This window comes from Genypterus blacodes, unplaced genomic scaffold, assembly GCF_046128005.1.
Source record: "Genypterus blacodes isolate CSIRO-AG114 ecotype Tasmania unplaced genomic scaffold, CSIRO-AGI_Gbla_v1 ptg000232l_1, whole genome shotgun sequence".
NCBI lineage: Eukaryota > Metazoa > Chordata > Actinopteri > Ophidiiformes > Ophidiidae > Genypterus > Genypterus blacodes.
The window spans coordinates 550,001-562,500 of NW_027467030.1; the positions used below are offsets into that span (position 1 = coordinate 550,001).

At 47.6% G+C, this 12,500-nt stretch overlaps 2 protein-coding genes across 2 annotated transcripts in view; one reads left to right on the forward strand and one right to left on the reverse strand.

The window, feature by feature from the left end:
• Nucleotides 1-1,806, forward strand: part of m1ap (meiosis 1 associated protein) — a 21,701-nt gene extending 19,895 nt beyond the window's left edge. Inside the window, exons 10-12 of the mRNA XM_076170796.1 lie at nt 244-371; nt 484-556; nt 1,570-1,806. Coding sequence (XP_076026911.1) covers nt 244-371; nt 484-556; nt 1,570-1,794 — 426 coding nt within the window. The 3' untranslated portion in view covers nt 1,795-1,806. The remainder of the gene's footprint in view (nt 1-243; nt 372-483; nt 557-1,569) is intronic.
• Nucleotides 1,807-6,700: 4,894 nt separating this feature from the next.
• Nucleotides 6,701-12,500, reverse strand: part of dok1b (docking protein 1b) — a 10,274-nt gene continuing 4,474 nt past the window's right edge. Inside the window, exons 2-5 of the mRNA XM_076170817.1 lie at nt 10,249-10,587; nt 9,699-9,798; nt 9,403-9,575; nt 6,701-9,045 (exon numbers count right to left, since the gene is read on the reverse strand). Coding sequence (XP_076026932.1) covers nt 7,651-9,045; nt 9,403-9,575; nt 9,699-9,798; nt 10,249-10,587 — 2,007 coding nt within the window. The 3' untranslated portion in view covers nt 6,701-7,650. The remainder of the gene's footprint in view (nt 9,046-9,402; nt 9,576-9,698; nt 9,799-10,248; nt 10,588-12,500) is intronic.

The window sequence follows — 12,500 nt, forward strand, 5'->3', positions numbered from 1 at the left end:
TTTGTTACTGAAGTACGACATCTGCATCCTAGAGAGCCTTGGGCTGAGTGTGTGTGGGACTGTAGGCCTCTAAAGCCCCTTGAGTCAGTGTGTGTGTGATGTTGGACTATGGAAATGAAAGTGACTTGACTTTAACCCAGAACCAGATGCTCAATGGAAGCAGTCATCATTACGACACACCCACAGCTTCAGATGTATATCACTTGGTTGATAGCTTCCTCTGTCCCTGTGTGTCTCTGTTAGGCTTGTCTCTCTCAGCTGGAGGAGGACTTTGTCTTCAACCCTCTGTCTCTGAGCAGCAACCTCTGCCAGCACCTGAGGAGCAGAGGTCGGCTGCTCGCACAACCACCATACCCGTACAGGACCGCACCGCTCAGTGTCAGGTAGAGGAGGAGGAGGAGGAGGGTGACATTAAAAAAGACCAATCACTGAGAAGAGCTGTTGATGATGTAATGATAGAAATCCAAGTGCTTCTGATTTCAGGTCTGTGGCTCACAGAGATCAGACTCGGCCACTAGAGGGGGCTAAACCTTCACCGAGCGGAGCGCCTCGGCAGGTAAATACCACTCCTGCTTCTGCTTCATCACTTTTGTTTTGTAAGAAGAATTGTAGGCCACCAGATCATCAGGGAAAGACACTTATCATGTAGGCTCGTGTCTGCTAGATGTTAGATGCTGCAGATTTAAACAGCATGACTGAGCTAACCTGGGAAAGCGTCCTGACCGTCTGAGGGTAGCGTTGTAGCGCTCATATAAGGTAACATTGTGAAGTATTAAACCAGCCATAAACATGACTCATTGTGGTTTTGAGTGCACTTTAATACTGCAACTTCCTCTATGACTTTTGATGATTGTCACTTTGCAATCCTCCCACACCTTAAATAAGTGCACAGTCATGAGCAAGGGCGGCATTTTTCCGTGAATTAGCATGACCTCTCAGAATCAGCTAAGCTACTTGTTTGTGTCTGTCTCTGGACAGATAGAAGAGCAGGAAGCTGAGGACAATCAAAGGGTCAAAATAGGAAATAACATACCAGAGAGAAAGAAAGTAATCAACCACACCGACCAAGGCTCCTCTGTCGCTCACGACTTAATGTTGTTTTCAACTGGGATTGAACTGGGACTTTATTGTAAATATTTTAAACTTCACGGAGTTCATAAGCATGTGGAGGATATTTATACAGAAGAAACAATCAAGAGAGCAGTTTGTCATTATTTACTGTCAATCTCAAAGTCCTCAAAGCCTCAGCATCTGTTTAAGGGTCATTACTCTGAAATGAGTGTGTGTATGTAAATAAGTGTGTATTTAAACAAGTAAGTATTGTTTTATAAAGTCACTCTGTACTTTCTCTGCCTGTTGTAGTCAGGAGGGTGAGTCATACATTCTGATAACTACAGCTGACGTGCCAAACTAAGATTGTTATGTCCCTGAAATAAGTTATCTCTGAAATGGTGTGTGTGTGTGTGTGTGTGTGTGTGTGTGTGTGTGTGTGTGTGTGTGTGTGTGTGTGTGTGTGTGTGTGTGCGTGTGTGTGTGTGTGACTGTGTTAATCTCTCTGTCTCCACTCAGCCTCACAACCAAGGACGCCAACTGGGAACCCACAACAAAGTCAGAGCCACTGTGGCACCCCTACCTTCCTCCTCAGCCCACTACTCCTCTTCCTCCTCGGCACCCGGTTCCGCTAAGGCGTCCCGTCCAGCTCTGACCCTCCTCAGCAGCAGCAGCAGGAGCAGGGGCCCCAGACCTGCTCCACCTCTGTGCTCGCCCCTGGACGGAGACAAAGAAAAAAATTGATGAAGAGTCGATGATGATGTACTGAAAATTGGATGGTGAGTTGGAGAAGTTGTTAAGGAATTGGGGCAGAAAGAGTGACATTTAACCTGCGCACACACACACACACACACACAAACATAAACACAATCACAAACACATACACACACACACACACACAGGGTTGACTCATCCATCTCCATTGTAGAGTTTATGAGTATTCAAAGAGGCCTTAAACCTTTTCAGACTTTGTAAAGCAGGAAAGAGACACACAAGCACGCACATTAACATCAAATAAACACACAATCACTTCAATACAAAGCTACACACAAACAGACACACTCACAATTGTTCTGTGCTGCCATCAGTGGTTGTAGCTTCATCGAGGCGTCCATCATCTCTATCTGAAGTGTTTGTTGCCACATTAATCTGATGGGTCTGAGTGTAACAGGACTCTGTGAAGGAGTGTGTGTGTGAGGGAGTGTGTGTGAGAGGAGGGGGGGAGAGTCTCTTCACTGTAGCTTGCCGAGACAGCAAATTTTCTAAATCGCTCACCGTAAAACATAAAAACATGAGGGAAAGACAGATGTGAGATCAAAAGAAGGGAAACAGCAGAACAATGGGAGCTTGAAGAAGTCAGAAAAAAGAGGGAAGGAAAGAAAGTAAACAACTAAAGGTAGAGGTGAAGGAGTTGTGTGTGAGAAGGAAGATCAGAGGGAGATTAAAGCCATGGTCTGCCAGGTACAGCACACAGGTTTACACACACTCACACAAAAGCATATACACACTGGAGAAAATATAGAAAATAAGAAAATGGAGAGGATTCAAAAGAGCATAGATGTCAAACTTTCAGGTGCAGTTAAGAATTACTTATACATAGTTAGAATGAATAAATAACAAATACATATATACACACACACACACACACACATATAACGGCTCATCTCCATTTTGTCTTTAACCCTGAGCGTTGTAGTGAAAGCCTCAGAGTTATACAGAGACAGAGAATAGAAGCAGACAGAGGGGCCTCTCTGCTCTCTGCCACCCCCACAGCAGGAGCTCTCTCTGGGGGCTCAGAGGCAGGACGAGGGGGCTGGATGGATCGAGAGCAGGAGGAGCGGTGGTGGCAGTGTGGCGGGAGTGTGTGTGAGGACGTGTGTTTGTGTGGCATAAATTAAGACAACCTTAACTTTCAATAACAACTCGTTTTCTTTGTTTGTGTATGTGTGTGTGAGAGAGAGAGAGAGTGTGTGTGTGTGAGGTGCATAGGGATCAGTGTGAGTTGATTGTATTCTGCACAGCGTGGTGTGTGTGACTCACATGAACACACACACATACTTGATGCGTTCTTATATGCATACATTTGTCAGGCATGCATCAAACATCACATTTATTAATTCATTCTGAGCCCAGAAGCTTTGTCATTCACACACAAACACACACACACATTCACACACAGCTTTATCAGTCTTCCGCCATTCCACCCCCCTGTTGAACCTTATAACATTAGGGACGACCCAACTGGAAACGACCGGATGACGCTGTGATGTCCCTGGACTTCCGCATTCAGGAATTACTGCCACAACGCTCCTTTTGTCTCTACAGAGAATTGGAGTGGACCTCCAGTACTGCCCGGTGACATTTGACCCACTTCTCTCCCGCTCTGTCCTTTCCCTTTTCTGATTCTCAGTCGTCCTAACTTCCCCCGTCGGACTTCATGAGCACAGCGAAACTCAGTCCGTGTGTGTGAGTTTCATACATTTGTTCAGATAGAACAACAGCGGTCTCTCTGTCCCGAAAAGGTCAAAGGTCGGGACGCCAAACTTCTTCTATTTGACCTCCTGCAAACACTGAATGTTATCCGCCACGCTCCACTTTTAAATGTCAGGACTGGAAGAGATGAACTGGATGTGACCAACCAGTTAACAAAAGTGTGATTATACGAGTTTGCCAACTTATTTAGAAGGCGTCTGATTGGTTATTTATCAGATTTCGGGAAGTTTTACGACACCAAACAGTCTTTCATATTACAGTTCTCTCATCTATAGTTGATTCTGTCATCTTCCTGTTCATCTTTCGTGTTCTGTTTGTGGATTGGGTGCTGCCATCTAAATGTTTTCTACCCCAGCATGAATTTGATTCTCAGTGATATTCAAGCTGTTAACATTATTATATTATACTCATATTCCAGATTCTTATTTTGGGAGTTCTTTACATCCCAGCCTTCTTCACCTCAGCCTTCTGTTCATGTGGAGAAATAAAACCTCTTCATGTCAAAACTTGGCAATGGGCTTGATGTGCAATTATTAATAAAGTGGGCTGATGGATGAAGATGCTTTGCTCTTCTTCCAAAACTTCCAAAAATCACTTCCTGTATGACTGAGATGAACCTCCACCCATGGAATTTCAGAAATTGTATGTAAACCTGACGACTTCATCCTCTCCTTTAGCTTCTAGGCTGAAAAGAAACAAGCGTGTTTGTTTTTTGTTTTCCCTCCGCCTCACCAGCGTTTACATCTGAGTCAGGATATTAGTGCTGCCACTTCCTGCTTTATTCTCAATGTTCCATTTCCTTCTTCGCCGACTCTATGCACGACTGCAATCTGCCAAAAACAAAAACCTCTCTGTCACTGTGACACACTGTCTCTTTCCTGTAATTGTACTCGTCGGCCATAATGACAACACAGGGTTCATACACAGAAGACTAAATGGGAATCACACACACACACACACACACACACATAGTACAACAGCACATACGCATTAAAAACCCACCCGGTCATTCAGTATAATTACAGCAACACACTGTTCATCTTTCACAAACACACCAAGTGGCAGAAACTAGAAACAGAAAGAGGAAGTGCAACCTCGCTAAGGAGGAAGTGAAGTCAGGATACAACCGAGACCTGAGCCAGAACCTCCATCACACAACTCTGACCGTGCTGAGCCACAAGAGACGGACAAACGGGACCTGATAACAGTTTTACTAATCACCAAATTATATCAAGACAATGGTTTTTTTGTGGAGGAAGTAGCTTTGACCGCACGGCCGTGTGAAACCATGAATAGATACTCGTGCTCAGTGAGAGCTTCAAACACAGAAGCGGGGAAAAGAGCTCATGGTGACCTGTCCAGCAGGGTCACACCTCTCATTCCACTGATGTTGTTTTCATGAAGTACTCCAGAGAGCCCAGAGAAATGAAACTCTGTGTGTCGGGGCTAAATGGTTCCACAGGTTGAGCGTGCAGAGCTAAATATAGATGCTGGTGGTCTGCAGAGTGTCAAAGAGGAAACCAGGGACTGAACCAGACGCGGTCGAGTGCAGTTAAGTTAATCTACGTCAGAAGTAAATATGAAAAAAGTGTCCCAACTCATGCGGACTCCTATTGGTACTCTTTTTCAATTGATTGATTGAGGATTGATAACTGTTTTTGCTCTTTGTCTGCTCCCCGTCTTCATTCTAGCCTCTGATCCTGGCTTTGGGTTTCTGGGATACTGGCTGTTACAAATAAGAGTTTGGTATTTCATTTATGCTATTTTATGTGCTGTGTGTTTAAAAACACAAGGAGGAAATGCAGCTGAGTTGAGTTTCGGGTGTGATTGAGTTTGAAAACAGCAGGGAGAGCAGGTGGCAGGTAAGAACATGTAGAAGGAAAGCAGCTATCATAGTTCTCAAATCCTCTGTCTGTACTTTCCTATTGGTCACAATAACAAAATGTAGAATAACACATTTTTTGGAGCCAGGCCAAAACTTTGTACCTCCATTCAATCTGTAAGCCAATCACATAGCAACACACAGCAGCTCCCTGTTAACCGCCTCAGAAGAACCAATGGGCTCTAAGAATGGGACTGTGTGTGTATCAAAGTGAGACCTGGGACAGATTTCGTGTGTGAAAGTACATTTGTGTATGTAAATGTTGAGTTGATGACACAGTGGATAAAAATGCCTCAACAGCTTATTTTGGACATTCAAATGAGGAAGTAGTGAACCTTAGCCTGTGCTGAAGGCCGACAAACTCCACCATATCCTCTGTGTGTGTGTGTGTGTGTTTGTGTATATATGTGTGTGTGTGTGTGTGTGTGTGTGTGTGTGCCTCCACCCCACCTACCAAAAAAAGTTCACCCAGAGTTTAATGAGAAAGACAGCAGTTTGTCATCTGGCTTTCCATCCTTCAGACTGTGAGGGGAAAACAACAGGCAGAAGTTTGGAAATGTGTTAAGAGTTACTCACTTCTGACTCTGCTGAAGTCGTTAGTGTAGTTTGGTTTGGTTGACTCTGGGGGTGGGGGGGCTGGGGGATGTTAGCAGCAGTGGAGGGAACAGTGTGTACCTGTTCAGTGAGCCAAGCAGACAGTCAGGTTCACCCAGCCAGCATTCATCATGTCAGCCTCTTTCTCTTTCTTCAGTGCCATGTTCCCTCCATTACTCTCTCTCCCTCTTTCTCCATCCTCGGCTCAGGATAACACACACACACACACACACACACATTCCCTCATCTTCCTCTCCCTTCTTTCAGCATTCTTCCACATGTCACTTGGATGTTTTTCCCTCTACCCTGCCTTTTCTTTCCCTCACTTATCTGCTGTAGTTAACATGCACAGTGCGTTGGACCCAAACCGCTACTGTCGCCACAGCAACCAAACAACAGAATTAGAGCAGGAAGAAAGAGAAAAAGAAAGAAAGACTATTTAAGGTTAAACTTGAAACGGCGTGATTAAGTGGTTGGAAACCGACTGAAACGACCCAAACAGAGGGAGGGGAGGGGAGGGGGGGGGTGACATCATCAGCTTTACTGTGCAGAACAGAAGACTAAAGACTCTGACTGACTGAGACACCCTGAGACACAAAACACAGCAAGTGTGAGGAAGTGCTGATGTCACACACACTCTCATGTCAGCTGGGGGAGAAAAAAGCAAAGAGAAACTTTTCCACAATTTGCATTGAGCCGTTTTTATTTTCTTCAGACAGCACAGCTGTTTGACACACACACACACACACACATACACACACACTGGGTTAGTTACAGAGTTCAAAAGAATAAAATTAGATCTTATGAAACTATTTGCACAAAATTGCCTCAGTCCATTAAGAGACACATTAGAAAACACGTGACCCCCGTGACCCCGTGACCCCCAGCACGTCTGTTCTGAGATCTTGAGGTCCCGCTTGCACGACTCGTCCAAAACAGATACAGGAATGCGTTTCCATGAACCTGGAGCCTCCCATCATCAAACCACTCGTCTCTGATCAGAGTCCACGGTTGAAAATGTTGATTATTGATCAGTCTGACACAGAAAAGCCTCCAGGAGACAAAGCGAGAGACTTTGAAGCCAGCGTGAGGCGAGTTACGGAGTTACAGAGACGCAGAGACGCAGAGACGCAGAGACGCAGAGACGCAGGTCCCAGTGCCCTTTGGCTTCATGAGCATAAGCAGACATTTAAGAAAGGAAGAGCCGAGCCAGTCTGGGCTGTCCAAGCAAAGCTCCCTCTGGCAAACACACACATTTTCTGTGTGTGAGTGTGTGTGTTCCAGTGAAGTGGCTCCTCCAACCACACTGTGGCTCCGTGCAGCAATTATGGGTTTGACCAGGAAAACACGCTCTCTCTCTCTTTCTCTCTCCCACTCACACACACACTCACACACTCACACACACACACACACACACACACTGGGTGGCCTGGGCCTACCACACTATAGTTGTGCTTCGTGTCTGCAAAATTCAGGCTCATGAGCGATGACGCCGTGGGTTTCTGATAGTTGTGGATCGATCCTCTGTGAATGTCGTCTCAGATGATCAATCCAGTCCTCAGATCCAAGACATCTGAAGACAGAATCGTCCTCGTCCGTATTCAAAGGGAAGAAGAAAGACTAGGCGTCACTCAAATGTCTCCTAGATTGTCGTAGATGATGTCGGGGGTCCTCAGCGGGGCCTCCTGGTTCTGGCTGCACCAGGAGTTACTGTGTGGGCGTTTCTGTTTGGACACTTGACTGTACAGCTCCCGCCCTCCTCCAACGCCGCCGATGCTGTTGTTATTGTTGTTGTTGACATTATTCCCCGAGCCTCCGTGCTTCCCTGGGGGCAAAGGCATCGGTTCCTTCCGAGCAAAAGGGCTCCTGGCCGGCTTGGGGGCGGTGGAAGGCTTGGGCCATCTTGGCACGGGGGGCGTGGGCGCGCTGCGACCGGGACCCAGCTGGGGAGGAGAGTGTCTGTGGGAGTCCGCGGGGGCGTGAGGCAGCAAGGGCGCCGGCTGCTTCCCTTGAGAGAGGGCGGAGTAGCTGTCCAAACGGGCCTTGTCATAGATGGTCAGCTCCGAGTTAGCAGAACCGCTCGCTCCACCTTTGGCCCGGCCCTCCGGTTCATCATAGATATGCTCCAGGCGAAGCACGGCGGGTGATGAAGCACCTTCTGCTTCACCTCCTGGAGGTCGCCTGTTACTGTTCACCCCTCTTCCTCCTCCTCCTCCTCCGTTCAGATTCAGCCCACTTGTTTTCTGGTTCAGCTCTAAGCTGATGTGGTCGTACAGGTGTGAATACAGATCTGGCTGCTTCTTGTGGTTACTGTTACCATGGTGATGAGCGCCGCCGCCCGAGGCCTCGTCCCCCACCGGCCGTAGACGCGGGATGGGAACCGGGCCGGCGGTCGGGTTGACGCCCTTCTGGCTCTGGCCCTTGATGCTGTCTACCGGGTCAGAGTACAGGCAGTCGGTGTGTGTGTGCGTGTGTAGCGGAAGGCGAACGGAGTCGACCGGCTCTGAGTAAAGACCGGCGTGTTCGTCTGACAAAGAGTGGCTCAGAGTGGCTCCTTTACCTGAGCCTGCTGCCCCCTGCTGGGTCAGGGTGCCTCCTCCCCCCAAAACCCCCAACACGGGTGGGGGTTCAGGTAAACTTCTCCCTTTCTGTCCTCCTACTGCTCCGCCCCCTCCTTGGCCCCTCCCCCCTCCTCCTCCTCCTCCATCCCCTCCCTCTCTCTTCCCCAGCACGCCGTCTGCAGAGCCCGGTTTGCTGCCGCCCGAATCTCCGTCTGCTTCGCGGCTGCTGCAGCTGCTACTGTCTGTGCTGCCCATCGTCATGGTAGCACCGCCGGCGACCATGTTGCGCAACTGCTGGAGCGACGAGGGGCCTTCTACGTCGCTGGCGTTGCCGAGGTGGTGCTCCTTCTGCGAGCGGATGGCCTGGTCCACTAACTGGAAGATCTCATTGCCCTGTTTGGTCTCGAAGGTGAAGTTACCAGGACCCGAGTCACAACGCCGGCCCGCCTCGAAGGAGAACATCACCTGGAGGAGGAGCAGAGGGAGTGTGAGACCTTTACCACGTTAGATCTGCATGTGTGTGTGTGTGTGTATTCTGAGTAGACAACACCATGAATACACACACACAGCTTTTAAAGGTCATCTGGACTTTTTTAGATCATGGTGTTGATGCAAAAGCATCACAGTCAAACAAACACGACCACAGACAGACACGGGCCCTGAAGGCAACACAGCGCTTCCTCACCACACTCTGCTGCAGTCTGGCCTCAAATTAGACCCATCAAACTTTCCCTCAGATGTGTGTGTGTGTGTGTGTGTGTGTGTGTGTGTGTGTGTGTGTGTGTGTGTGTGTGTGTGTGTTTCTCTGAGCTCTTCACCCACCCGGTCTCGGCCGTATCTCCTCAGAAGCTTGTAGGGCCAGACCAGGATGGTCCTCTTGGTCTTGGGCTCCCTCAGGATCAAGACTTCTCTCTCAGCTTTGACCCAGTAGCTCCCTGCCAGGCCGCAGCGCTCAGACGCCTCAGTGCGCTGAACGCTCACCCAGAACTCGCTCACTGCCAGGAGAGACGAGAGGAGGAGAAGAAGAAGAAGAAGAAGAAGAGGAAGGGGTTATTCTCGTCTTGAATCATATTTATAAGAGCAATGCAGAGATTAAAGATGAAGCTGTGTGACCTCACCTTCCTCTCTTGAGCAATAGATCATGTTCTCAGACATCTGCAGGTCCTTAGCTCCAACCTTAGACTCCACAACATCGCTGCTGCTGCTGCCACCTCCACCCTGTCCACACACACACACACACACACACTGAAATCATGAGCATCATGAGGTCCCGAGCCAAGACTTGAGACATAAATGTGACTTCCAAAACAATGACGTCATCCCACCCATGTGAGTTTCTCCCCAATAAAAGTATAGGAGCTCTATTGACAGAGAGAGAGAGAGAGAGAGAGAGAGAGAGAGAGAGGAGAAGAATGTGGAGAGTTTACTGCATGATCACTGGGAAGACGGAATAATAAAGAGAGCCAAAGAGAAAGAGAGGCAATACAGAGTGAGACAGGCTGAGAGTCTTCCTCTCTGTGTTCCTGCTCGTCTTCTTTCTCTTTCTCTGTGTGTGTGTGTGTGTGTGTGTGTGTGTGGCTCTTCTTCTTCTTCTTGTATTCGTCTTGATGTTTCAGCGTCTCACACACACACTCCGCTGACACGTTAGAGAGAGGAGAGTACACACACCTGGAATGCGATGTCACACATGGTATCCATCCACTCTTTGCTGGCGTTCCTCTCTGCAGCAAACACGTGCGTCTTGTCGTTGGTTTCCACACAGAAGGCGGCCATGTTGTCTTTGGGGCAGGTCTCCGTCAGGGCCGGCAGGATGGAGATGCACTCCGACAGGCGGATGATCTTCTTATCCAGCTTCCTGGTCTTCTCATTGGACCCGCTTCCCAAGCCGCCGCCGCCGCCGCCGCCGCCGGCTCCGCCCCCAGAGCCGGAGCCGGAGTCAAAGAACTCCAGGCGGGCGATGCCGTTCTGACTGGCAGGGTAGAGGACGAACCAGTTCTTCTTCCATTTCTGAGGGAGAGAATGGAGAATGGAGGAGATTCATCAATGATGTCACTCCAAACATCAGATATTTAAATCTATTGCAATATGTTTCAATCTTAATTTTAGTTTTTTTTATATCCCAACATTAAAAGGAAGATATTTTCCATTTTTCACCTTTACTTCACGTTCTTCTCTTATTTGGGTTTATAAGTTTTAGGACTCAGATCAGTCCGATGTCGTTAATGTGGGGAAACTTAATGTGATTATTGTTCAGAATCTCTAACGCACATCTGGCCTTTACACATCTGTCTAGGGAGGAAAAAAGCTATTTGCATGTGGTTTGTTCAGAGGCGGGCGGGGAAAAAATAATTAATAACTGGTGGAGAGAGAGAGAGAGAGAGAGAGAGAGAGAGAGAGAGAGAGAGAGAGAGAGAGAGAGAGAGAGAGAGAGAGAGAGAGAGAGAGAGAGAGAGAGAGAGAGAGAGAGAGAGAGAGAGAGAGAGAGAGAGAGAGAGAGAGAGAGAGAGAGAGAGAGAGAGAGAGAGAGAGCAGAGGCCCGATAAGGTTTATTAAATATTTCCCCATCTTCATCCTCATCTTTGCTCTGAATAAAGCTTAACGTAGGAGGTAGGTAGGTGTGTGTGTGTGTGTGTGTGTTCCTCTATTTCAGTCATTAGCAGTGACTGGAACATGAGTCACCATTAGATGCATCAGTTCCTCCATGTTGACTCAGTTTATACACTTTGATCCAAATAAGAAGAGTTAGTAAAGGAGGTCTGATTTCTCTTAACGTCTCCACTTGAAAGGATTCTGATGTTTGTTCCATTTCCAAACTAAATCTTTCATTCTGCAACTTTTCTTCATCTCTTTAGCTGTGAGTGTGACGGCCCAGAGTGATTGACACATCCATCCCATTCAGGTCCTACAGGCAGCAGCGTACAGTGATCACACACACACACACACACACACACTCCACGAACAATCAGGTGTGTGTGTATGTGAATATGTGAAGTCCAAAAGCCACTGCATTGAGGTAACATGCCAGAAAAAAATACAAAATCGCCATCACACACACACACACACACACACACACACACACACACACACACACACACACACACACACACACACACACACACACACACACACACACTTCTACAACATGATCATCAATACAGCTGGAGATGAAAACTAGATGAATGCTTGTTTATTTGGAAAAATGTGAAGAATAAAACGCATCCATTTTTTATTATGTTCTCTGTCCCCTTCCCACACACACACATCATACACACACACACACACACACACGCGCACGCATAAAAGTCTTGCAATTTAGCACATGCAGATGCAGACTGCAGGCCGTTAAAATTAACTGCCAGAAAGGACAGGAAATGCGTGGGATTGTCATTACCCAGGATTCTCTTTGCTTCCTTCTTTTCAGTCCAGGTGTGTGTGTGTGTGTGTGTGTGTGTGTGTGTTTGTCTGAGAGAGAGAGAGAGAGTGCATACATATTAATGCCTCTATTTGTGGGGGGGGGGTTATTCTGTCGCTGTGTTCTGGACCATTTCTAGTCGCCCACAAGATCAATGTGCACGTACACACACACACACACATGCATACAAATGTCCACACAAACTGAAAAGTTGTAAATGTTCAGTCAGAACACGTTTTTGAACATTGACCTCTACAGCTGTATGCCAGTGTGTGTGTGTGTGTGTGTGTGTGTGTGTGTGTGTGTGTGTGTGTGTGTGTGTGTGTGTGTGTGTGTGTGTGTGTGTGTGTGTGTGTGTGTGTGTGTGTGTGTGTGTGTGTGTGTGTGACGACAGACGGCTCTGTGTCACCGACTCATTTGCATTGGTTCCACTCGAGTCAGTCTATTAGTGGCTGATAACGGTCTGTTGCCTTATATGGAGAAGACACACACACACACACACACACAC